We start from the raw sequence: 26,083 nt of genomic DNA, 5'->3' as shown, positions 1-26,083 counted from the left end.
ACCCCCAGGAAGAAGGCCTCAGGAGAAGGTCAAGATCAAATGCAGGTAGTAGAAAACTCACTCTAGTCTCAGTTGAATGGTGGAGTCTGATTCTTGGAATGTTATAACTGAGCCTTAGGACTCTGGCACTTCAGTATTCCTTTCCCTACCAAAGAAAGATTGCTTGTCTTTAGTTATAAGCGGGAAGGTAACTAAGTCCGTTTAAGCTCAGGAAAGTTGTAAGCTTGAGTGTAACTTGAGTTAGGAATTACCTTGAAGTAGGTTCTTATATTACTTTCTTAGGAACATCTGGTTTCCCTTCACTTAAAAAAGGGGTGGGATTTATGCCAGTGATCATGGGTAGCTTGCTGGCTTCTTATCCTATGTAAGAGATTGTAGACTCAAGTGTACCCCCAGAGGTGGGCTATAGCTAAAGCCCTACTGTTGACTGGGAGTGTCAGAGGACTCATGTATTGGGTTAGAGGATCAGAAGGGGCCAAATGACAGGAAACAATTATACCATGAACTTCCCTATTTGTATCTATATACAAATCCTGCCCAGAGGATTGTGACTAGATACTGCCTCTACACTGAGGAACAAAAGAAATGATCCCTTGTCATCTAATCTTAATGAGAATGTGGAAGGCAAAAGGCTTATTTTGACTGCTTTATTTAGAAGCCCATTTAGTGATTTGACACAGTCCTTTTCTTATACAGGTAGTAGATGAAGCCTAGAGTTGCCACCACACCTGCAAAGGCAGCCACAGCAGCCACAGCTTTGGAACCAACATCTCCAGCAGTCTTGTGCCCTTTGGTGTCTGTAGCACCTAGAAAGGAAGCAGACATTTGAGTCTTAAGTATTTTTAAATAAGGGTAAGTTGAAGCCTTACATAAGGCTCCCCAGAGAAGGGGGTAAAAGCCTTCAACAGGCTTATTTCAGAAGTTTGCAACATTGAATAAACTTACCCTGTGAGCCAACCTCCTCCCCTGTTTCACTCCTACTCTTCTCCCCACTGCTCCCACTTGCTTTTAGATCAGATGAGCCGACACCTGGGAAGAACCTGAGAGTTTAGTACAACATCTTCATGCCAGTCGACGTGGTTAGCTGTCCCCTGAGGGTGTGATCCCACAGGTTGTTCATTAAGGCTATCTCAGGTAAGGGTATGTGATAACAGAAACATAAACTAATACAGACTTAAGTTTGGCCATAGCATGTTAAGATGCACGTGCTCTGACCTAATCCTGCTAGAAACATATCTTAAATCTTTGATTACTATACAAGAAATTCAAGAGGTTTTTTTGTGTGTGTGTGGCCGGGTGTGGTGGTTCACGCCTATAATCCCAGCACTTTGGAAGGCTGAGGTAGGCGGATCCCCTGAGGTCAGGAGTTCAAGACCAGCCTGGCCAACATGGTGAAACCCTATCTCTACTAAAAATAATAATAAAAAAAAGTAGCTGGGCACAGTGGCAGGTGTCTGTAATCCCTGATACTTGGGAGGCTGAGGCAGGAGAATCACTTGAACCTGGGAGGCAGAGGTTGCAATGAGCCAAGATCAAGCCATTGCACTCCAGCCTGGGTGACAAGAACGAAACTTTATCTCAAAAAGAAAAAAAGGATTCTAGTATGACTGAGGACAAAACTAGAAATAAACCTATAGATATCCATGAATGAGGATCATGACTAAGGTAGAGCCACGTGGAATCCTAAGGGTTCTTTGTACAGATATAAGGTAGATAAAACAGGTTAGAGACCAAATTCTAGATCAGTAGGTAAAAGCTATGATCCCACTTGTGTTGAAGTGATTCCTAGAAGGGTACACAAGAGACTTAATAGAAGCCTACTTCTGGGAAAAGACTTAGTCTTTTATTCTTTTATTGTTTAGACTTACCACAGGTACATAGTATATGTAAGCACTGACCGCTTGGCATAAAAAGCTAAGAACTTGAATCCAGGAAGTACTCCAGGTCCATACCTCTGAATGAGGAGTCATCTGACAAAAGGAGAATGGGTCCTGGGAGGCTGACTGTCATTTTCTCTGCTTTAGTGGCCCCTGTGGCCGGAGACAGACGATCAAGTTTGTGTTTGGCCTCTGAAATAGTGGTTCAAGAGGTGTGTCAATGGAATGCTTAGAAGTAGAAGCTCCCTGGAATATTTTGTTCATGTGGTTTGTCCTGCCTTTGCAGGAGAGGTTATGCCCTTTACTGTAAAAGTGGGATGGATTCTTGGGGTTGGGCGTAGTGGCTCATGCCTGTAATCCTAGCAGTTTGGGAAGCCGAGGTGGGTGGATCACCTGAGGTCAGGAGATTGAGACCAGCCTGGCCAACATGGTGAAACCCCGTCTCTACTAAAAATATAAAAAAAGTTAGCTGGGTATGGTGGAAAGTTCCTATAATCCCAGCTACTTGGGAGTCTCAGGCAGGAGAATCACTTCACTTGAACCCTGGAGGCGGAGGTTGCAGTGAGCCAAGATCACACCATCTTACTCCAGCCTGGGCAACAAGAGCAAAACTGTCCCCCCCAAAAAAAAAAAAAAAAAAAAAAAGAAAAGAAAAAAAGAATAGATTTTTAAAGAACTCATATTGAACTAGACAAGAACCTGTTCATCTTAGACCTGTCACATGAGTAAGGTAGACTGGACCAAGAAGTTTTGACTTGGCCAATGAGAGCTCTGGGCACTAAGTAAAGAATGAGTTATACCTGTTAAGATCTTCTATTCTGAAAAGTTGATATTTGCTTTGAATTAGACTCACAGAAACAGGAATTTGAAGTTTTTACCTCGCCTGTGCCTAGATGATACAGGGCAGGTCACAGAACACAGTGGGGAGTCAGGGGAGAGTCGATTGCAGATTAAAGCACTGCAGTGGAAGTAGACCTGGAGACAGAAGAGTTAAATGGAATCGATGCACTAACATTTAACCTGTCCCTGGTGACTTCCGAATCACTTACCAGGCTAGAGAGCACATGGGCTTCTGATACAAAGGCAAAAGCCTTCATGTCAAACCTCTGATAGTGATCAGGATGGGTCACAGAGGAGCCGACTGGATGGAAGGTGGTCTCGTAGTTGTCCAGGTCATATGCACAGCTAGGAGGTATGCACCAGGGAGGGACGTCAGTCACATGCATCTTAGAGTCAGTCAAATTCGACATCTGCCCAGATTTAGTCATGTGTCATATCTTCAGGACTATTGCCATATTTACCGTCTACCAGCACCTTCGTTTTACTCAGCATTTCTCACCTGACCTATAATACCTATGAAGTCACGTAAGTTGTATAGGCTAGTTATATTTTAAATATTTTAGCAGTACCTGTTTGCCAACTAATGAGAAGTACAAGTTATTTCAGAAGACACTGGCTTCTTGGCCAGGCGCGGTGGCTCACTCCTGTAGTCCCAGCACTTTGGGAGGCTGAGGTGGGCAGATCATCTGAAGTTAGGAGTCCAAGACCAGCCTGGCCAACATGGTGAAACCCCATCCCTACTAAAAATATAAAAATTAGCTGGGTGTGGTGGCAGGCACCTGTAGTCCCAGCTACTCAGGAGGCTGAGGCAGGGGAATCGCTTGAACCTGGGAGGCAGAGGTTGCAGTGAGCCAAGATCATGCCATTGCACTCCAGGCTGGGGGACAAGAGTGAGACTTCGTCTCAAGGAAAAAAAAAAAAAAAAAAGGCTTAGCAACTGAGATACCACAGCTTCAAGAAAGCAAAGGTGCAGTTTTAGCCAAGTACACACTATTCCATAAGAATGAGTGAGATCCAGTTGTAGGACAGGACATGGCAGAGCTATGAGATGAACTATAGGGAGAGCTATGAGGATGAACACCTATGTGTACAAGTGTGTGGCTGCAACCTCAGAGCATCAGCACTCAGATTCTAGAGTCAGATGGATATTCTAATCCCAGCTCCATTGTTTAAGTATTGTTCTGGGCTGGCTATTTAGGCAGCAAGCTCGGGTTTCTTCATGAAATAAGATGACTAGTACAACTAGTGGATGTGGAATACATAGCACTGTGCCTGGCATATGGTAGGTGTTCAACAGATGGATAGAGGTTAGAGATCAGTCTTTCCAGATAATCAATACCATAGCAGAGTCAGAATTTCTGGGGCTTTGGAACTCATTCCTTAAATTCAAAAGGTGATTGGAAGGCAGCATGTGGCCAAGTGTGGTGGTTCACACCTGTAATCCCAGCACTTTGGGAGGCCAAGGTGGGTGGATCACCTGAGGTCAGGAGTTCGAGACCAGCCTGGCCAACATGGCAAAATCCTGTTTCTACTAAGATTGCAAAAGTTAGCCGGGCTTGGTGGTGTGCCCCTGTAATCTCAGCTACCCAGGAGGCTGAGGTAGGAGAACTGCTTGAACCCGGGAGGCAGAGGCTACAGTGAGCTAAGATCACGCCGCGGCACCCCAACCTGGGTGACAGAATGAGACCCCATCTCAAAACAAACAAAAAACAGAAGGCAGAAGGGTCCCGATTAGAAAACAAGGACTGAATCAGGATCTCACATGACTGAATGCCGCTCTAAAGCCCAAGAGGGTTTATTCCCATTACTGGCAAATTTTGATGGATTAGCTGGGTAACCTGATAGTACAGGGAGTACCTACCCATCCACAACAATGTTCCACTGGGGGAAAGAGTCTGGATCCATGGTGGACGTCGCCCAGCAGTCATCTAAGACCAGCTTGATGTTAGGGTCATCCCTGTTTAGGACTCTCACTTCCATGTAAATTGGTTGGCGGAGGAATCTCACTAGAGGGTACTCGTTTTCCCCATAAGGTTGTTGGTAGGAATTATCTGAAATTGAATGGTATTCAAGTAGTTAATGGCTGCAACACAGATTCATAAGTCACCACCACTCCATTAGTCTGGCAGTATCAGGATGTTCATTTTAGGGAGAAGTTTGAGATTATTTAAGCAATTTCACAGACTGCAATCTCTTACCTGGGTAGCTTTGCAGGATCAAAGTAAATGGACCCAACTTCACTGAGGCCACTGGAGGAGTAAGGCTTTCAACGTTGATGTTTAGTAGCATGTCATTCCTGCTATAAGAACACTTCACTGTCATTCTGTAAGAGTTTGGAGGGAAGGTAGGTACAGAAAATTTCAGGTTAAAAAATTGCTTGAGTTTAAACTAGAGCTTAAGAGTCAAATAGCAATTTTATCTCACCTGAACTCACTGTCTCTAGATATTTTGCTTGGAGGAAGATCTGTCCAGAGAGCATGTATTTCATTTTCATAGATGACTTTATCATCTTCGAACTTAAATGTCAGAGAAAGTGGGTAAGCAGCCAGTTACGTCAAAGATGAGACTTAACCTCATGCCACCCGCCAGTACTAACCTTATATCTTGTTCCACATCCATTCAGGGGTATGTGGAACTGTACCAGCCCCTGAGACTGAGCCTCAAAGACAGGCTGGCAGGATGAGTTTCCCACCCTCAGAGTGCCCAGGTCAAGAGCTGGTTGTGTTTGGTAGCTGTAGACCTCGACGTCCATAAACCCATCCTGGGTACACAGCTGCCCTGTAACTAGACAGCGGTGAAAGTTTAGAGAAAATAAGTTTGTCTGCCCTGTGATACTGTCATCTCCCAACCTGATATGCTACGACGGAGAAATTCTAATTTAGCAGGAGGCATCAGAATTTGTCTTGAAGTCTTTGTGAGGGAACCTTGATCAGCAGCTTGAGTTACAAAGGGAGCTTAAGTTAGTTGATTGTTCTATATGAGAGTAGGACTTTTCATCCAAAGGAGGGACCAGTAGATGTAGGAAGAAGTGCTATATGGTATAAGACCAGTGAGAATCGTGATGAAGGGCAGAAGTTGACTTAAGATTAAACTTAATGTGGCTTTAAGTACAGCACCTATGTTATTGTATCCTTTCTTTGTATATTCACAAATCCTGAGTAGTTTGGGGAAAAACTGAGGCAGGAACTGGTTCTCCTATTTGATCTGACCTGTGCAGATCAGATTAAACAGAAGCACATGGTGGAGGCAATGCTAAACAAGAGATTCACTCTATTTCTTTAAGAATTTGTAGGAATTTTGGGGTGGGGGGGCCTTAAACTTTTAATTCCAGTTAGAAGTTTGAACATTCTTACCTAGATGGCAGGTTCGGGCTCCTAAGCCAAAATATCTAGGTTACTTAACCATGAACAGTTACCATTAAATCTACCTGTGTAAGGATCTTAAAAATATCATACTTAGGACCCCATCATAGCAGCTAGACTGTTTCTAATCTGACTAGTCTTTCGTTTCTTCAGTCTATAAGCAATACATCAGAATCTGACCTTTTATACATTTGCCCACATGTACAAGGGCCAAGGGAGAAAAAAGGTAGGACATGATTTTAATAAAAGGTCTTTACCTATAGAAACTGGTGACTCACAGAGACACTCAGGATAGATCACCATGGATACTGTCTCCGGCTGAAGGAGAAAGGTCAGCTTGAGTGAAGCTAAGTAGAACTGATGGAGTAGGCATTTTTCAGATAACTGAAATGAGAAAATGTCAGTTAGCAGCCACAGCCTGTTGGGGCCTGGAACTGTCACAGAGAGGCAGGAAGAAAGTCCACTGAATACTTGCAGGACACACTCCAGACTTATCTGGGCTCCCTTTAAACCAAAACAAGAGAGACCCTATCACTTCCTCAGATCTGGATGTATCCCCAGGCAGATTTATTGCTTTAAACTCACGCCCTGGAGTACCCAGCACTGTACTCTTTGTACGAGGCACAAAAGCTTGAATTAGCAGATCAAATTCCAAAGAATAGTGGAATCCTCTGCCAAGCCAGGTCGGAGTCAAAAGGACTCTACAGATGTTATAAAATGGTATTGCATAACATGTACCCCCAACCTAAGTTTATTCTCTGGTATCCCGGGCAGTTCTAGTGAAGACCAACCTCAATAGCAACAGTACGGGACCCTTTTGTTTAGATCAAGGTGTCTTGTTCATTGACCAGGACAGATTCATCATTAGGTATTTGACAAGTAGTTGCTACTACTCAGCTGGGGCCTTAGACAGTTAAGACTTAGACGATTTTTCATGACAGAAGTTAAAGAGGTTTTGTGTTGGAAAATGAACTTCAGTTACTTGATATTTCACTTATACAAGATGATCAAATGAGGCCTTCTGGAGATTGAATCTGTTATGTTGGCAATTAGAGCTCATGGGCAAGTTATCAGCCGTATCAGTACTACCCACAAGAGTATACTTCAAGTCAGGACCCGGTGGAGTTCAGTGGTTGACAATTGAACATACTTTTGTTTTGAGCAGAGTTTTGCTGAAATGCAATTTCATGCCATTCGTTGCTTCTACATCAATTCCATTGTCATGCAGCTGGCTCACATCAATGTTCTGGTTTTCAAAGCTCACAGACTTAAGCTTCCCAGGAAACTCTGGTATTGTGAGAGTCATGTGTGTGGCATTGCAGGTCACAGGATCTAGAAGGAATGACAACAGAATGCCCATTAGCAGCCTTGATTAAGCTTCTAGGACAATATCTCCCACACTGAGGTTGCAGCTGTCTGGGACCTTACCTGGTGCACAAATAGCTTGTGAGGAGAAGATTACCTTCTGTCCAGGAGATATAAATGTAAGCTTCAGAGACACCATGTAGAGATGACTGTTACCTTGCTAGGGGGAGAAATAACAGTGATCTTCAAAAACATTGGTTACTTGAATTTCTAGCCAGTAAGAATCATCTTGGCAAGTATATATCCAAGTAATGGGCACTACTTTGACACAAGTAGGATTTAAGCCTTTGTCTAATGACTAATTTGTCTAATCTGGAGGTATTAGTTTTAACCTTGTTCTAACATCTGGAAGAATGTTGTCTAGATCACCTGTAGCCATCACTTCTAGGCAGATAAGATCTGTCCTTACCCCATGTGACTGTTTTAAAGTATCAGCAGCCAGACAATGTTTTCAAGCCTCAATCCATTTGCGTTCTTACTGGGAAATAGGACTGTTCTTGAAGTGGTTGGCATTTGAGCACTTACATGTCAGGACCTGTCCTAAGTACTTTAGGAGATTAATTCATTTAGTGCAGTGTTCAGACTATTGGCCTGAAAAGCACCAGTACTTGCTATAAGACAATATAGGACAATGACAACGCAAACAGAACCCCTTAACCCATAAAGCTTTTAGGAATATGCTCATTCTATGTTGTACTATAGATTTAAGACTACGGGAAAGAGACTAGATTGAGGTAAGGATTATGTCTATTTTTGAGAAATGGTCTCGCTCTGTTGCCCAGGCTGGAGTGCAGTGGTACAATCTGGGCTCACTGCAACCTCTACCTCCTGGGTTCAAGCGATTCTCCCACCTCAGCCTCCTGAGTAGTTGGGATTATAGGCATGTACCATCTCACCCAGTTAAGTTTTTGTGTTTTTAGTAGAGACAGGGTTGCACTATGTTGGCTGGGCTGGTCTTGAACTCCTGACCTGAAGCGATCTGCCTGCTTCAGCCTTCCAAAGTGCTGGGATTACAGTTATGAATACCCAGGGAAGTGTTTGGCACTTAATAGGCCTTAAAATGCTTGAATGGGTTGTATTATAAGTTAATGTGAAGACATGGCTGAGATCATGCTTGGACTTAGGAATACTGGCCTGTGCTTTGGTGGTACAAAGCCAGACTTCCACACCTACCACATAGTGAGTCACTCCAGTGGCATTGAATGGCACGTGAAAGGTCATCCTGTGGTTGTCAATCAAGAGGCTGAAGCCTTCCTTCATGGCCTCTGGCAGGGTCAGAGTTTTGGCTCTCGCACCATCGCCAACCTCAATGCTCCATCCCATCTGAACTTTGGTCCCCTGAAGTCAAAAAGCTTTGTTTAGAGGGCTGGCGCTCCCTTAACCAAGTCTCTGGTAGTCTAACGATTTATCAGGTTAAAGGTAATATCACCTTTAACATAGAATTAAAGGTTATTAAGGTCTGATTTTTAAAATTTGCTTTCATACCTTACTGTCGTCAGCCAAGCCAGAGAAGACCCGTGGCAAGGAAAACTGGAAGAAAAGAATTGTGATGTAAGACTCTGATTTGGAGGTAGATGTTTCCAAATTCATGCCAGAAATTGCTGTGTGGTTGTCACACCAAAAGGCCTGCTTGTGAGATGCAGTGGAAGAAGCACATGAACCCTGACTGTGCCCTTAGATGTCATTATACTTCTTTGAACTTCTGATCCCAAGAGGCAGCTGGAAGATCTAAGCTCCTTTCCAGTTGTAAGTTGGGACACTTTTTTCCCCCAAGATGGAGTTTCGTTCATTGCCCAGGCTGGAGTGCAATGGTGCAATCTCGGCTCACTGCAACCTCCGTCTCCTGGGTTCAAGCGATTCTCCTGCCCCAGCCTCCCAAGTAGCTGGGATTACAGGCATGTACTACCATACCCGGCTAGTTTTTTGTACTTAGTAGAGATGGGTTTTCACCATGTTGGTCAGGCTGGTCTCAAACTCCTGACCTCAGGTGATCCGCCCGCCTCAGCCTCCCGAATTGCTGGGAGCCACCGCGCCTGACCACGTCATGAGCCACCGCGCCTGACCAGGACAATGTTCTTAAACGTTCACCCTTTCACCAATGTCCATAGAAATCAGGTACTATGTAAAAGCCATGCAGTCCTATCATTGTTATTGAGTTACTTTTATGTCAGTGTTATTTTTAGTTGTCCATTGTTGACATTAGCCATGTTAGACTCTAAACCCATGAAGATGTGATTGGGTCGTTTTGTTCACTTATTGTATCTTAGCATCTAGGGTAGGACCTGGAACATGGCATGTATTCCATTTGTCAGATGATTAGTGTGAGTGCAACTACCAATGAAACCCTATTGCCATGCATGATGTGCCAAGTACCATGTATATACTCTCAGTCAATTCTTAGAGCCACCCTGAGGTGAGCATTATTGTCCCATGACTTTGGACTTGAAAACAAAGCCTCAGGGTAAAGTTAAACCTCATCACACAGAAAGTTAGCAAGTACAAGATTAAATCTTGGTCTGATTTCTAAGCCCAGCCCTGGTTAGATCATCATCATATTCCCCCTGCAGTAGCCATATACCCCAAGCAGTCAGCCCATTTCACTCACGGACATGAAATCCTTCTGGCAGATTGTAGATGCTGAAAGCCCCTGGGTCTCTTCTACTTGCATTCCTGGACAGAAGAACTGATACGTGACAGCTCCATGTCTTAAAGCAGCACTGTCGTTCATGACTCTGATGGTCATCTGGTGTCCACCATGCTGTGTACAGATAGCATAGTGGGAACAGAGTAAGTGCTGTACCCCCATGGGATTCTAGAATACCATCTGACCCATCTGAGTGGGAAAACCCTTAAAGTTACCAGTACCACAAGTGCTGGAAGGTACCTCATTCCCGTACCAGGAGACTAGCTAGCCCATCGTAATCCATTAGTGAAGACTCATGCTGATAGGCCAGTTTTAGCATCAGGAAATGGAGTTCAGTTTCTATTTCTCTTATGTGTACCCTATGTCTCAGTACCATGGTCCTGGCTGAATGGGGTTGGTATGGGGCTTCCACCCAGGTTATCTGAATACTTGTTAAGCACCTAAGTAGCTGCCATTGTGCTGGGTAGAGCTACCCTTGCTATTACCCCTGACCTTAGGAAACTCAGTCTAAAAGCAGGGGTCAGCCAACCTTTTTCCATTATGCATTAGCAACTGTTTTAGACTCATGTGAGCCACATGAAATCCATAGCATGTTTCCTTAAAAGAACTTTAAAAAGATAAAAGCCAGCTGGGCATGGTGGCTCATTGCCTATAACTCCAGCACTTTGGGAGGCTGAGGCAGACTGACTGCTTGAGCTCGGGAGTTCAAGACCAGCCCGTGCAACATGGTGAGACTCCATCTCTCTATATATATTAAAAACACACACACACACAAGTTAGCTGGGTGTGGTGGTATGTGCCTGTGGTCTCAGCTACTGGGGAGGCTGAGGTGATACTGAGATATAGGGTAGGGGATTGCTTGAGCCCGGGAGGTAGGGGTTGCAGTGAGCCGAGATTATGCCACTGCATGCCAGCCTGGACAACAGCAAGACCCTGTCTCAAGAAGATTAAGAAGATAAAATCCATTCTTAGTTTGAAAACCAAAGAAAAAAAAACCATGAACTAGGCACAGTGGTTCATGCCTATAATCCCAGTGCTTTGGGAGGCTAAGGTGGGAGGATCCCTTGAGGCCAGAAGTTTGAGGCCAGCCTGGACAACATGGTGAAATCCCCATTTCAACAAGACAAAGATTAGACAGGCATAGTGTTGCATGCCTGTAGCCCCAGCTAGTTGGGAGGCTGAGACGGGAGAATCCCTTGAGCCCAGCAGTTCTAGGCTGCATTGAGCCATGATTGCAGCCACTACTTTCCAGCTTGGGCTACATAGCAAGCCTGCCTCAGGAAGAAACCATGGACTGCGTTTGGCCATCCACCAGTTACGGTTTGCAGACCCTTGGTCTAAGGGAATGCGACTCTAAGACCTCTAATGTTGAGAAGGTCTGTTTTAGAAGGAAATTATCAGATTTTTCATGAAGGACCTATGATTACTTCATTGATTGATCATAGAGGGCTTTAGGGGACCAGATGACTTACAGTTCAAGCCTGTTTACAGAGTAGGGTCTAAGACTGTATCTGTACAAAGCTTAGATGACTGACCACCTGCATCATAATCAGATTGTGTAGACTATTAGATATGCAGATTCCCAGAACTCACCCCAGGCCTGTGTCCAACTAGTCAAATCCAAACTTTCCAAATTACAACTTGCTAGCTTCTGCTTAGACAGGTTGCTTTTATTGCTCCTAATATTCCTGATTGGGCAATACTGTTGCTTGGCAATAGAAAAACCCTTACTGCTTAGCTGCTGTTTGCCTTTTAACACCTGTTTCTATAGGTCAGATTTCTATTTGCTAGCACCAAAATAGCCTTCCATCTCATGTGGGGGTTCACAGATCAAAATAACTCGTGTTTCATCATTTGTTGTAGCCAGGTTCTGCACCAGGTCTTAATCTGTAGAACATCATTAGTCTTTATTACCCCATGGAGCAGGCACCATTACTCTCATTTTCTAATGGGCAAACAGGCTTGAAAGGGCTCACTTGCTGGAAATTATACCTAATGAGTGGTAGAGCCAGGGCTCAAGGGCTCAAATACTTGAATGACAGGGTTTCTCATCCTCAACACTGACATCTCAGTCCTGGTAATTCTGTGTTATGGGGAGGAGACTTGGGTAATGTTGGTTGTCTGCCAGCATCTTTGGCTTGTATCCATTAGATGCCGGTAGCAGCTCTTCTACCCTCAGTTGTGATAACCAAAGATGTTTCTAGATGTTGCCAGATGTCCCCTGGACAGATTCCCCCCGCCCCCCTCCAGACAGTTTTGCTCTTGTTGCCCAGGCTGGAGCACAATGGAGCAATCTCAGCTCACTGCAACCTCCGTCCCCTGGGTTTAAGCAATTCTCCTGTCTCAGCCTCCCAAGTAGCTGGGATTACAGGTGTGTGCTACCACACCCAACTAGTTTTTTGCATTTTTAGTAGGGATGGGGTTTCACCATATGTTGGCCAGGCTGGTCTCAAACTTCTGACCTCAGGTGATCCACCCGCCTCAGCCTCCCAAAGTGCAGAGATTATAGACGTGAGCCATCACACCTGGCCTAGACAGATTATAATAGAAAAGAAGAGCCACACACGAGACACCACCCCCTTGGTTAAGAGCCACTGATTTACTCCAGAGTAAGTTCTTAGCCAAGTTTACTACCAGCAACTCTTAGGTTACTATGTACTTCCAAGAACTGCTCAAAGCAATGACTTACCACTCTCCTGGTACAGTTATCATAGGTAGCCCTCAGGGTGAGCTTTTCTGGGTCCAGGATGTAAGTGCAGTTCAGCATGTCAAGACCAAGAGGATCTGCCAAGGCCAGAGCAGGTTAGACAGAATGGCTGAGTACATTTCACTGACAGTCCAAAGCTACAGAGTCAAGACCACCAGTCCATTTCTAAGGCACTTCAGTCCCTTCACTTCTGCCCCAACTCAGTGATAGAACTCGAGCTTTGAGATGGTATGACTTTGCAGCCAGAGGCTTCCTAGAGATGCTGACATAAGACACACTTTCGAAGACAGACAGGTCTTCCATGCTGGGTGGCTTCATGCAAATCAGGTATCCCCATGGCATCATGGGAGTTGGATGCCGTTGCTGCAGGAGTTTGGGTACTCTGCTCCCCAAACAGGATTGGCCTAAGCCAAAGGCTGTCTGCTAATCAGGACTATGAGGAGATAACACACGTTACCTACCCACCACAGATGCATGCCATTTCTTGGTGCCAGGACTGCTTGGGAACTCCACTGTTATTCCCCTTTCATCGCAAGTGACAGTGCCTAAGGAGCAAAGGAAGCATTTGGGGGCTTTGAGTCATAAATGATGCAACTCCTACAAAAGTGTATAGACTCCTCTCAGATGGAGGGTTTCCAGATGAGGGAGGCAAGAATCGTCCCCTACCCTTGGAGAGCTCACAAACAAGTGACCAACAATACAATATACCAAGAACTGTAAGGAAAATATCAAGTACGCAGGGCTTTTGAGATGTTCCAGGAGGAAGCCCAGGTTAGGGTTGACAAACAGGTCTGTAGGAGCCAGGTCAACACCTTGACAGTGGAGCAGATGGAGGCAGGTCCAAAAAACTAAAAGCTTTGTCAACAGGTTTTGCAAATTGATGTTAAATGAAGTCCTGGGTCAGTCCCGGGAATTTTTTTTTTTGAGATGGAGTCTGTCACCTAGATCATGTTTTGCCCATCGTCTGCTACTCTGCAGCCTCTGGCTCAGGTGAACGTCAAGTGAGCAGCTCCAGTTTTGCCTGTTATGTCGATGTTTTCCTTAAGCATGAGTTTGTGTTTGAAGGTTGCTGCTCCTAAAGATGAGGGCTTAGTGTGGTGGTTTGCTGTTCTGTGGATACCATAAAGCTTGAGGCAGTGAGGGATTGGAAGGCAGTGCAAATGTTTTTTTGAGTTTTCATTTAGCAGGTATAGTGAGTCTACAGGTTAGCAGAAGAAAGATCCAGTAACCTGACCAAGGTAATAGAGGGGGTGAATGGAAGTTGTCTGAGCCAGGCCTGTGTTTCTTGGCCGGCTAGGCCTTCCAGCTGCAACCTGTTTTCTCTGCTAAGGAGACTTCCGTCACCCAAGAGACATACCTGGAAAGGCAGGATTTACCAACTGAGAAACATCTATGGAGTTCACTGAAGTCGCAAGGGTGAAGAAGAGAGAAATCGACCTGTAGGTGCTGGAAAGAGACAGGGAGATAGTCAAGGAAGAATGGACTTCAGCAAACAAAGCTATCATACCCCCTCCCTCCACTTCCAGAATTACTCACCTCCAGCCTGCAATGAACCAGCCCAAGGGACTCCAAGAGCCTCCTCTCTGCCTGCACGCCATAGCAGAAGGCAGTACCAGATCAACCAGGTAGAGGGTGGGCTGCTCTGCGTTTTTATAGCAGGAAGCCAGCCGCATCCACACCCTCTCCCCATTGGGGGCACCTGAATCTTCTCCCATTCGCCCAGCTGAAAGGGAAGGATTGGGGAAGGAAGTGGCCTCTCTGATTCCTGACAGCTTGCGCGGGGTATTCTGCCAGCTGCCCCTGTGGGCCAGGCATGAAATCAGAGTTTGCTGAAATCAGCTCCAGGTGAGTGAATTGGTGTTTTCCCTATAACTTTGGGGGAAATTAGGATCTTTTGGGCAAATTATTTACAACTGCAATGTAGAGTGAAAGAGAATCATGGGCTTTATTGAGGAAAAAAACAAGTCTTGTTCACACCTCTAAATTTTTTTTTTTTTTTTTTGAGATAAGTTTCACTCTGTCACCCAGCCTGGAGTACACTGGTGCAATCTCGGCTCACTGCAACCTCTGCCTCCTGGGTTCAGGCAATTCTCCTGCCTCAGCCTCCTGAGTAGCTGGGATTACAGGTGCACCACCACGCCTGGCTAATTTTTGTATTTTTAGTAGAGATGTGAGTTTCACCATGTTTGTTGGTCAGGGTGGTCTCGAACTCCTGACCTAGGTGATTTGCCTGCCTCAGCCTCCCAAAGTGCTGGGATTACAGGCGTGAGCCATTGCACCTATCCTAAAACCTTTTAAGTAACATTTAGTCTCCTGGCTACTGCAGAATTTACCCTGATAATGCACAGGAAGTGTCTTTAAAAAAATGAATGAAGCCTTGTTGACCCCCAAGTATAAAAGCTTAAGCTTACCGCAAAGATACAGACAATTTCAGAAGGATACAGAGAAAAGGCAAAAGTCACTCTAATAGTGCCACTGCTAATATTTAGGTGAGTAACTTTACAGACATGTTTCTACAAACACCACACACAATTTTTTAAAAAAACTGGAAGGAAAATTTAAATACTGTTTTGTAATCTGCTACTGTCACTTTATAACCTATTAAACATAAAGCTCTCTGTTACCATTTTAGGGTGGCATAGTATTCAATGTTGAGATAAATCCGTGTTTATATAATTTCCTTAATTATGAGCATTAAGGTGGCTTGCAATTTTTCATCATTATAAGCAGTAACATGATGAGCATTCTGATACATATCCTTGGTTAACCCTCAAGATAAATTCCTCAAAGTAAAAATTCTGGATAAAAGGGAGTAGTGATCTAATAAGAATGTTATATTGTTGTAAAGCACTTGGAAGTTTCCCAGTGGGGAAACTGAGGCAAGGCAACTTGCCCCAACAATGTCAGGGGCCAGGTGGAGAACTCAGATTTCCTGAGGCCTGATGGATGTGTTTTTTCAACATCTCTCACTGCTCTTTGAGATAACTAGATGTCTGCAGCCCATGTTCCAAAATAGGTGAATATAATGCTTAGACTCCATACAAGTGGTGGGTGACACTTGCAATTATTAGGTTGGTGCAAAAGTGATTGCAGTTTTTGCTGCTACTTTTATGTATGTATGTATGTATTTGAGATGGAGTCTTGCTCTGTTGCCCAGGTGGGAGTGCAGTGGCATGATCTCGGCTCACTGCAACCTCTGCCTCCTGGATTCAAGCAATTCTCCTGCCTCAGCCTCCCGGGTAGCTGGGATTACAGGCGCCCACCACAAGCCCAGCTAATTTTTGTATTTTTAGTAGAGACAGGGTTTCACCATGTTGGCCAGGCTGGTCTCAAACTCCTGGCCTCAAGTGATCCACCCGCCTCAGCCTCACAAAGTGCTGGGATTACAGGCGTGAGCCACTGCACCCGGCCCTTTGCCACTACTTTTAATGGCAAAAACCTCAATTATTTTTGCACCAACCTAGACAGTATTGATTCATGTGTTGCCTTTGAGGTGTGACCTGAGGCATCTGAAATAACATTGGAGATTAAACTGTTTCCCTGACTTCCTTGATCAAAATGATCACATGGAGCTCTCATTAATATCACAGATTCCTGGGTCCCACCTAAAAGCTGCTGAATTAGACTCTCCAGAGGATGTGCCTGGGAAATACTTACTTAACGAGCACCACAGGTGATTCTTATAATCAGGAAAACCTGGAAAATACCTGGAGGGAGCGAGGCGAGAAAATCTGTGGTGGCCAGTTGTTAACCTCTTTATGGGAATTGAGTAGATTACGTCCCAGCAGAATGGAGAAGAAGGAGCAAAATACAGGTAAGTTTTTGGGGATAGAGATGGTAAAAGGATTTCATTTTATAGCCAAAGCATGATAGCAATAGTTTCTCCTTCTATGCATATTTTTCTGAAAAGTGGCACCTTTTCTACAAATGTAATTTATTGCCACAATGGTTAAGACTGTGATAAGACATTAGAGGAAAAAGGAGCATAGACGTGAGACTCAGAGCCCTATTGAGAAGGTGGTCAGAGAAGTGATGGATTAATGTGCTTTTCAGCCTCCCTCAGACCCCACCTCCCTCCCCACCCCGCTACTCACTCCCCTCGAGATGGTGTCTTTCTCCAGAGCGGGAAGTTTTTGCCTTGAGAAGGGCAGCTTTGGTCAGAGCCCCCAAATTATGGGTTTCTAAAAGGTTAAGGGGCAGCACAGAGACCCCAAGCAGAAGGTGGGGTGAGAAAGCCCGCTGTGGGCTGGTGAAGCTGGTATGTGCACCAGAGATTAATTTTGTTTGTCTCACCTAACCCAGACCTGTGGTGTGCTAGGGACAGCCACTGAACAAATGGCTCTGGGCCCAGGAGCATCAATGTCTAGGATTCTGCTCCGGAAAAGCAGGAAGCTACCATGTGTTCAGCAGCTGACTTTGAACACAGGAAGAAATAGCTGCTCCGTAAAACAGTGTCTCCTATCAGGAGGTAGGAAAAACTAAAGTCTTTACAAAAATGATTCTTAATATTCTGTTTTCACTTATAAGTGGGAGCTGAACAATGAGAACACATGGACACAGGGAGGGGAACAACACACACTGGGTCCTGGTGGCAGACGTTGGGGGGTGGAGGGAGGGAGAGCATCAAGATAAATAGCTAATGCATGTGGTGCTCAATACCTAGGTGATGGGTTGATAGGTGCAGCAAACCACCATGGCACACGTTTACCTGTGTAACAAACCTGCATGTCCTGTACATGTATCCCGGAAATTAAAATTAAATTTTAAAAAATATTGCACTAAATAGGTCCGGTGCGGTGGCTCATGCCTGTAATCCCAGCACTTTGGGAGGCCGAGGTGAGTGGATCACCTGAGGTCAGGAGTTTGAGACCAGCCTAGCCAACATGGTGAAACCCTGTCTCCACCAAAAATATTAGCTGGGCATGGCAGCACACACCTGTAAACCCTGCTACTCGGGAGGCTGAGGCAGGAGAATCACTTGAACCCAGGAGGCGGAGGTTGCAGCGAGCCAAAATTGTGCCACTGCACTCCAGCCTGGGCAACAAGAGTGAAACTGTCTCAAAAAAAAAAAAAAAAAAAAAAAAAAAAAAAAGGCAGTAAATAAACAGTGGACCTCGTTCAAATATATGCTTTCCACACTCTTTTCAATGAACCTCTTAAAGTTTGCTGATTTATTATTACAAGGTGTTCCCTCTCCTCTTCTCTGCCCTGGGTTCTATGTAAGTATCATGAAGCCATTTCTGTCTTGCTAATCACAAGGCATTTCTTGGTGGCGGTCTCATACATAAAAGAAAGACTATAGTTTTGTTGTTGCCTCATTTGGGCAGATGTCTTCCTTTCTAAAGTGTGGTTCTTATAAATGACAGTTTATAACTCTTAAATTCTGAATCTGCCGTCCTTGTTTTCCACAACAATTATCAAAATATTTATAAAAGACAACCTAAATATCACCATCTAGAGATGGTTGGATAAACTATGGAATACTCTTCAGCTACTGCAAATGATTCTATGAGTTCATTTAGATCTATGAGTACTGACATGAAAGATGTCTGCAATAAAACTGGAATTTCAGGGCTATATATCTACTATGCTTTCATGTTTTGCTTTAATAGGAAAATGAAAAACCTGTCGACCTAAAGGAAGGAGAAGAGAATATAGTTTTAAAGAGTTTACTTGAGCCAAAGTGTGGACAGCTGCCTGGGAAACACTTCCAAGTTGCCTTGGTGAGTTCTCCACTTTTGTTATAAGTGGGTGTTTTTTTTTGTTGTTTTTTGTTTTTTTTTTTTTTTTTAGACAGAGTCTTGCTCTGTCACCCAGACTGGAGTGCAGTGGCACGATCTCAGCTCACTGCAAGCTCTGCCTCCCAGGTTCACGCTATTCTCCTGCCTCAGCCTCCCGAGTAGCTGGGACTACAGGTGCCCACCGCCACACTCAGCTAATTTTTTGTATTTTTAGTAGAGATGGGGTTTCACCATGTTAGCCAGGATGGTCTTGATCTCCTGAACTCATGATCCGCTGGCCTCAGCCTCCTAAAGTGCTGGGATTACAGGCGCCTGCCACCATGCCCGGCTAATTTTTTGTATTTTTAGTAGAGATGGGGTTTCACCATGTTAGCCAAGATGGTCTCCTGACCTCGTGATCCGCCCGCCTTGGCCTCCCAAAGTGCTGGGATTAGTGGCTGATACAGTGTTTCTTGACTCATTGATTTACAGAAATAGCACTGATTAGCTGGGTACAGTGGCTCACACCTGTAGTCACAGTGACTCAGGAGGCTGAGGTGGGAGGATAGCTTGAGCCCAGAACTTTTAAGACCAGTCTGGACAGCATAGCAAGACCCCATCTCAAAAAAAAAAAAGAACACTGATTAGTGATTGGCTATACATTGTTGAACTATAGGGTACGATTAATGGTGTCCAGCATATGGTATGAGTTATGATGTCTAGCGTATGGCATAGTTAGGTTAATTTTATGGCTACTTGGTGTCAGTCTAGAGCCCACATATCAAGTAGCTCCAAGAGATAATTACTGAGCCCGAGGGAGTGAGGTGTGACTGCTGTCATGTTTCAGTGCCTCTCTGGGCCTGATAATTTAAAGGGACTTGCATTCTTCAGATAAAAAGTTTCTTTTCTCAAACTTATGTGCATATTTATACTTAATGTGTCTGCATGTGGGTCTATACATATGTATTTGGATTACAAGTCAAGAAAGTTGTCCCAGAGAATCAACAGCATCATCCAGGAAAGGAGAGGGTTGCCAGGGTCTGGGGAGTCCACATGGCTGTGCTGGGCATTTGCAACCATTGTCTATTCTGATTTGTTTGTGCTTTTGCTGTATGGGTTTTAAATATGTTGAATATCATCCCCGGGAATAGGATTAAGGAGATGGGAGGGTTGGAGCACAGAAAACAATTCCCCAAAATATGATGCCTGGGCATGCCGAGTGCTTTGGAAAATTAAAGGGCTTCAGAAATAAGCCTCAGAATCAAGGTCTCTCTATCCTTGCCTTGTTCCCTTTCCACCCCCAAGGTACAGGAAGGAACTCTCTCTGGAAAAAAAAAAAAAAAGAAAGCTGCTTCTTTTTTTCTTGGCAGGGCTTTGCTCTTGTTGCGCAGGCTGGAGTGCAATGGCATGATCTGGGCTCACTGCAACCTCCACCTCCCAGTTTCAAGTGATTCTCCTGCCTCAGCCTCCCAAGTAGCTGGGATTACAGGTGTGTGCCACCAAGCCTAGCTAATTATTATTATTATTTTTTTAATTTTTTTTTTTTTTAGTAGAGACAGGGTTTCACCATGATGGTTGGGCTGGTCTCAAACTCCTGACCTCAAATGATCCACCCGCCTCGGCCTCCCAAAGTGCTGAGATTACAGGCATGAACCACCGAGCCCAGCCAAGGTAGCTTCTTAACAGAAGAAACACTATTGCCTCCTATCCCCTCCCTGAAATCTCATTATCTATAGCAAGAAAGAGGACTAAGTAATGTAAACACACGTGGACAGACTTTTCCACAAGATAATGTCAGCCTTTGAAGCTCATTCAAATTCCAAAAATAATTATGTACAAGTTAATTTCTCTCTCCCTGGTCCGTTCATTCTCCCTAATAATCATTACTGCCCCTCAAGAGAATTGTCTACAGTCCCCATCTCCCTCCCCTATGAAAAACCAGGCACGGTGGCTCACACTTGTAATCCCAGCACTTTGGGAAGCCGAGGCGGGTGGATCACCTGAGGTCAGGAGTTCGAGACCAGCCTGGCCAACATGGCGAAACCCCGTCTCTACTAAAAATATAAAAAATTAGCCGGGCATGGTGGTGTGCGCCTGTAATCCCAGCTACGCAGGAGTCTGAGGCAGGAGAATCTCTTGAACTCGGCAGGCAGAGGCTGCAGTGAGCCGAGATTGCACCACTACACCCCACCTGGGCAACAGAGCAAGACTCTATCTCAAAAAAAAAAACCACCGTATATCTGCATCGGTGCCCCACTGAGAGCTTAGGGGCAATCACTCTGTGATTCCCACCTTCCCCTGCACATTAATAATTTTGTATGAATTTTTCTCCTATTCATCTGCCTTTGGTCAGTTTATTTTCAGTGAACCTCCAGAGTGCAAAGGTGGGAGTTCTCTTCCTTTGGCCATTAAAAAAATAAGTAACTCCTGCCTTTCTGACTTCGAGGGAGAAGAAAAGGAAAAATCATTTGGGAAAAACAGGCTGCACCTGCACACAGATAAGCAACTTTGTCTAATTAGCGAGCTCCTAGGAAAAAGTTTCCTCCCCTTTTCAGGCATATACATGGTGGGAACTTACACAGGGAGGAGGGGGGGCTTACTTAAAACAAACCCACAGTTATCAAAACAAGAGACGCAGGCTTTGTGCTTGCCTAGATATATGCCCACAGTTGCGTAAGATACCGGGAGTTGCACAGACAGCTTTACTGATGAGAAGTTACTCAAACTGCTAGAGATGAGAGAGGAGTTTCTTAAAAAAGCTTTTGAATTCAGCTGTAACCTGGCAATCCACTTGGACTCCCCTCTCTGCTGCAGAGAATTTTTTTCTTTCACTTATTACTATTCTTTTTTTGAGATGGAGTTTCGCTCTTGTTGCCCAGGCTGGAGTGCAATGGTGTGATCTCGGGTAACTGCAAACTCCGCCTCCCAGATTCAAGAGATTCTCCTGCCTCAGCCTCCAAAGTAACTGGGATTACAGGCATGCCCCACCACACTTGGCTAATTTTGTATTTTTAGTAGAGATGGGGTTTCACCATGTTGGCCAGACTAGTCTCAAACTCCTGACCTCAGGTGATCCACCTGCCTCGGCCTCTCAAAGTGGTGGGATTACAGGTGTGAGCCACCACACCTGGCCTCTTTCACTTATTAAACTTTCGCTCCAACCCACCTTTGTGTCCATGTTCCTTAATTTTCTAGGAGGTAGGACAGAGAACCCATGGTACTAGTTCAGACAATGAGAAATGTCTACATTAAGGTGCATTGGTGAGGCTCCAACAACTTTATTCACCTCTGTTTTGGTTGAATTGTTTTAGTGATAAAATAACCAATTAAATAATTATAGACTGGGCATGGTGGCTCATGCCTATAATCCTAGCACTTTGGGAGGCTGAGGCTAGAAGAGAACTTGAGGCCAGGAATTCAAAACCACCTTGGACAGCATGGCAGGACCCTGTCTCTTAAAAATTTATTTAGTTAGTTTTAGTTTTTTGAGACAGAGTCTCACTCTGTCACCCATGCTGGAGTCCAATGGCACGATCTCTGCTCCCTACAACCTCTGCCTCCCAGGTTCAAGCTATTCTTATGACTCAGCCTCCCCAGTAGCTGGGACTACAGGCATGCGCCACCACACCTGGCTAATTTTTGTATTTTTAGTAGAGATGGGGTTTCATCGTGTTGGCCAGGCTGGTCTTGAACTCTTGACCTCAGGTGATCCATCCGCCTTGGCCTCCCAAAGTACTGGGATTACAAGTGTGAGCTACCATGCCTGGACAAAAAAAATTTTTTTAAATAATAATTTTGACTGATTTCTAACTGAGCTACCTAAGTTACAGGGTCTAAGGCTCAAGGATGAAAACTCAGCAGCATAAAGGTAAAAAGGCGAAATGAATGGATCTGGAACTTGAGGCTTTGAAACAAAGTCCAACTCCCTATGGTAAAATGAAAATATTAAGAGGTTTAATATCTAAAGAGGTTTAGTGACTTGCTCCAGGTCATTTACCAAGTTAGTAGCAGACAGAGCTCCAGTGAGAAACCAGGTCTCCTGATGCCTCTCCCTGCCCTTTCTAATTCATTTCGATTTTCTTTCTCTCGCTGTGTGTGTGTGTGTGTGTGTGTGTGTGTGTGTGTGTCTGTTCATGCGGGGGTGTTTTGAAACTGTGCTTCTCTTGCAGTTCACTTGTCTTTTAAAAGTAAAAGATGACATTGATTAGAATTTTAGCAGTATAAGATAAATAATATAAAAACTTCTCCCAGTTATGCTAATACAGCTCAAAATAGCTTTCAAATATCAAATATGAATTTAACTTGGAAAAATAAGAGAGACTATGTCAATGAGAATGTTCTTGAACATCATATGGTAGTTCCTTTACCAATCTAATATACAATGTTAATGTTATTTTCCCCTTGGGTCCTTTAGACAGATCCAAGTTGAATGAGCCTTCTGACAGTAATAAATTCAGAAAGAACTAGGATGAAAGCTTTATCGATCTATAAATATAAAGGTAGGGTGGCATCAATATATGGAAGACAGAAGGCCCAGAAGTCTTTTTTTTTTTTTTTTTTTTTTTTTGAGATGGAGTCTCGCTCTGTCGCCCAGGCTGGAGTGCAATGGCATGATCTCGGCTCACTGCAACCTCCGCCTCCCGGGTTCAAGAGATTCTCCGGTGTCAGCCTCCCGAGTAGCTGGGATTATAGGCACGTGCCACCACGCCCAGCTAATGCTTTGTATTTTTAGTAGAGATGGGGGTTTCACCATGTTGGCCAGGCTGGTCTCGAACTCCTGACTTCACATGATCCACCCGACTCGGCCTCCCAAAGTGCTGGGATTACAGGTGTGAGCCACTGCGCCCAGCTGAAAAGTTCTAAATAAAAACTCATTTACATATAATGTTAACTAAAAAGTCATTTTCATACAGATGTTCACACAAATGACCCTACGGCTAAGTAGCTAGGGCAATGGTTACTCTTAGCAATGTAGCAGTAGATTGAGTGTAAAAGTCCCAATCTTGTGCCGCCTCTCTGTGCTCCCACTCTTTGTAATGTGCCTCTACAGTCAGCCTATTATACCACCACCACTGTAACCCTAATAAGTCAGTTGCCCAATGCCCACAGCAAGTCAATAGGCTGAGACACTGGGTTGCAGCAGAGAAAGAGGTTTAATCACAGGGTCACCTAATGAAGAGATGGGAGGAAACCTCAAATCCATCTCCCTGAGGGGTTTGGGGCTAGGGTTTTTAAGGGTTTGGAATGGAGATCATTGATTGGTGGAGTGCGGGAGTGAAGTCATAGGACAGGGAGATAAACTATTTTCGTGGTGATCCCATTCCTCTGGGCGGGGATGGTGAGGGGTCCTCAAAATGGTTGCTGGAAGGCAGAGCATGGTGGCTCACACCTGTAATCCTAGCATTTTGGGAGGCCAAGGCAGATAGATCATTTGAGGTCAGGAGTTCGTGACCAGCTTGGCCAACATGGTGAGACCCCATCTCTACTAAAAATACAAAAAATTAGCCAGGCATGGTGGTATGCTCCTATAATCCCAGCTACTCAGGAGGCTGAGGCAGGAGAATTGCTTGAACCCGGGAGGTGAAGGTTGCAGTGAGCCGAGATCGTACCACTGCCCTCCAGCCTGGGTGACAGAGCAAGACTCTGTCTCAATTAAAAAAAAAAAAAAGAAAGAAAGAAAAACACAGGCCAGGCACAGTGGCTCACGCCTGTAATCTCAACACTTTGGGAGGCTGAGGCAGGTGGAACACTGGAGGTCAGGAGTTCGAGATCAGCCTGGCCAACATGGTGAAACCCCATCTCTACTAAAAATACAAAAATTAGCTGGGCGTGGTGGCAGGTGCCTGTAATCCCAGCTACTTGGGATGCTTAGGCAGGAGAATTGCTTGAACCCAGAAGGCGGAGGTTGCAGTGAGCTGAGATTGCATGATTGCACTCCAGCCTGGGCAACAAAAGAGCAAAATTCTGTCTCAAAAAAAAAAAATGTTGCTGGAATTTGGGGTCTGAAAAACATCTTAAGTGATCCTTAAGCAAAAAGCCTTATGATTCTAATGTCGCAGAGCCTGTCTACAGGAATAACAGAGATGCAAATCAATTCTTAAACAGTCTCATGTCCCTAATGTCAGGGATCCTATCTGCAGGAACAATGGGGATGCAAATGGTCAATATCTAGAGCTATGTGACTTTCAGCCACGTGAAAGTTGGCCAAAGTGCAGCCTGATTAATGCTTAATTACAACTACATTTCTGTCCCCAACCTGGCATGCCATTCTTGTCAACCTAGGTTTCACCACCCCCAACCACCAAAATCTGGCTGGCCTTGTGACTTGCTTTAGCCCATAGAATGTGGTGGAAATGACCTTGTGTCAGTTCTGTGACTAGGTCTTAAGAGGTCTTATATACCCTGCTGTCTCCATGAGAACAGGCCCAGGCTAACCTGCAGATAGTGAGCAATCTCAAAAGGCAGAGACGGGGGCATCTAAGCTGAGGCTATCCTAGAGTGACCAGTCCTCAGCTGATTTGCTAGTTAACTGGTGATGAATGAGCCCAGCCACTCAATCATCCCTGCACCCCTGGTACATAACCCACTTGATCATGGTGGATTATCTTTTTGATATGCTATAGGATTCACTTAGCTAGTATTTTGTTGAGTTTTTTTGCATCTATTCTCATCAGGAATATCGGTTTGTATTTTTCTTTTTTTGTTATGTCCTTTCTTGGTTTTGGTATTAGCATTTGTAGAATGATTTAGGGAAGTTTCCCTCTTCCGCTATCTTGTGGAATAGTGTCAATCGGACGGGTACCAATTCTTTGCATGTCTGATAGAATTCAGCTGTGAATCCATCTGGTCCTGGATTTTTTTTTTTTTTTTGCCTTGTTTTTATTACCATTTCAATCTCGCTGCTTGTTATTGGTCTGTTCAGAGTTTCTATTTCTTCCTAGTTTAACTAGGAGGGTTGTATGTTTCCAGGAATTTATCCATCTCCTCTAGGTTTTCTAATTGTGCATGTAAAGGTGTTCATAGTAGCTTTGAATGATCTTTTGTATTTCTGTGGTGTCAGTTGTAATATCTCCCGTTTCATTTTTTTTTTTTTTTTTTTTTGAGATAGAGTCTTGCTCTGTCACCCAGGCTGGAGTGCAGTGGCGTGATCTCGGCTCACTGCAAACTCTGCCTCCTGGGTTCACACCATTCTCCTGCCTCAGCCTTCTGAGTAGCTGGGAATACAGGCGCCCGCCACCACACCCGGCTAATTTTTTGTTTTAGTAGAGACTGGGTTTCACCGTATTAGCCAGGATGGTCTCCATCTCCCGACCTCGTGATCCACTCGCCTTGGCCTCCCAAAATGCTGGGATTACGGGGAGTAAGCCACCTTGCCCAGCCTGTTTCATTTCTAATTCAGCTTATTTGGATCTTCTCTCTTTATTTCTTGGTTAATCTCACTAGCAGTCTTTCAATTTTATTTATCTTTTCAGAGAACCAGCTTTGCGTTTCATTTATCTTTTGTATTTTTTGTTTGTTTCAATTTCATTTAGTTCTTATTTCTTTTCTTCTGCTGGGTTTGTTCCTGT

The 26,083-nt window shown here is 44.5% G+C and overlaps 2 protein-coding genes across 4 annotated transcripts in view; one reads left to right on the top strand and one right to left on the bottom strand.

Moving 5' to 3' along the window:
- Positions 1-633: 633 nt before the first annotated feature.
- On the bottom strand, positions 634-14,510 carry ZP2 (zona pellucida glycoprotein 2). Of its 3 annotated transcripts, none has more exons than XM_055298630.2 (19): positions 14,332-14,510; positions 14,153-14,241; positions 13,257-13,340; positions 12,778-12,872; positions 10,050-10,202; positions 8,930-8,974; positions 8,618-8,782; positions 7,508-7,604; positions 7,230-7,411; positions 6,337-6,463; positions 5,314-5,501; positions 5,142-5,233; positions 4,916-5,040; positions 4,579-4,768; positions 2,927-3,062; positions 2,756-2,852; positions 1,953-2,069; positions 946-1,029; positions 634-806 (listed from the first exon to the last, which is right to left on the bottom strand). In XM_055298630.2, the coding sequence occupies exons 1-19, from the start codon at positions 14,508-14,510 to the stop codon at positions 664-666; spliced, it is 2,388 nt and encodes a 795-aa protein (XP_055154605.2). In that variant the 3' UTR covers positions 634-663. The 3 variants fall into 3 exon arrangements, with proteins under 3 accessions (XP_055154605.2, XP_055154606.2, XP_055154607.2); XM_055298631.2 differs by having other exon boundaries at positions 651-806; positions 1,953-2,038; positions 2,758-2,852; XM_055298632.2 differs by having other exon boundaries at positions 651-806; positions 1,953-2,038; positions 2,758-2,852; positions 4,916-5,013.
- A 69-nt stretch (positions 14,511-14,579) lies between these two features.
- The window catches only part of ANKS4B (ankyrin repeat and sterile alpha motif domain containing 4B), a 46,600-nt gene continuing 35,096 nt past the window's right edge, over positions 14,580-26,083 (top strand). The window contains exons 1-4 of the mRNA XM_063612088.1: positions 14,580-14,640; positions 16,386-16,609; positions 17,098-17,263; positions 18,408-18,518. The gene's annotated coding sequence lies outside the window, so the exon portion shown is untranslated. The remainder of the gene's footprint in view (positions 14,641-16,385; positions 16,610-17,097; positions 17,264-18,407; positions 18,519-26,083) is intronic.

Source organism: Symphalangus syndactylus, chromosome 11, assembly GCF_028878055.3.
Source record: "Symphalangus syndactylus isolate Jambi chromosome 11, NHGRI_mSymSyn1-v2.1_pri, whole genome shotgun sequence".
In the NCBI taxonomy this organism is placed as follows: Eukaryota; Metazoa; Chordata; class Mammalia; order Primates; family Hylobatidae; genus Symphalangus; species Symphalangus syndactylus.
Note: the sequence above shows the minus strand (reverse complement) of the source record. Positions and strands in the feature narration are given on the sequence as shown.

Excerpts from the sequence above, each read along its gene's own strand:
- ZP2 (XM_055298630.2), bottom strand. The coding sequence starts at position 14,510 with ATGGGAGAAGATTCAGGTGCCCCCAATGGGGAGAGGGTGTGGATGCGG. Across the intron at positions 6,464-7,229 it reads AAACTCTGCTCAAAACAAAA|TTATCTGAAAAATGCCTACT; the intron begins GTATGTTCAATT and ends TTCTCATTTCAG. Across the intron at positions 807-945 it reads GGAGGAGGTTGGCTCACAGG|GTGCTACAGACACCAAAGGG; the intron begins GTAAGTTTATTC and ends CTTCCTTTCTAG.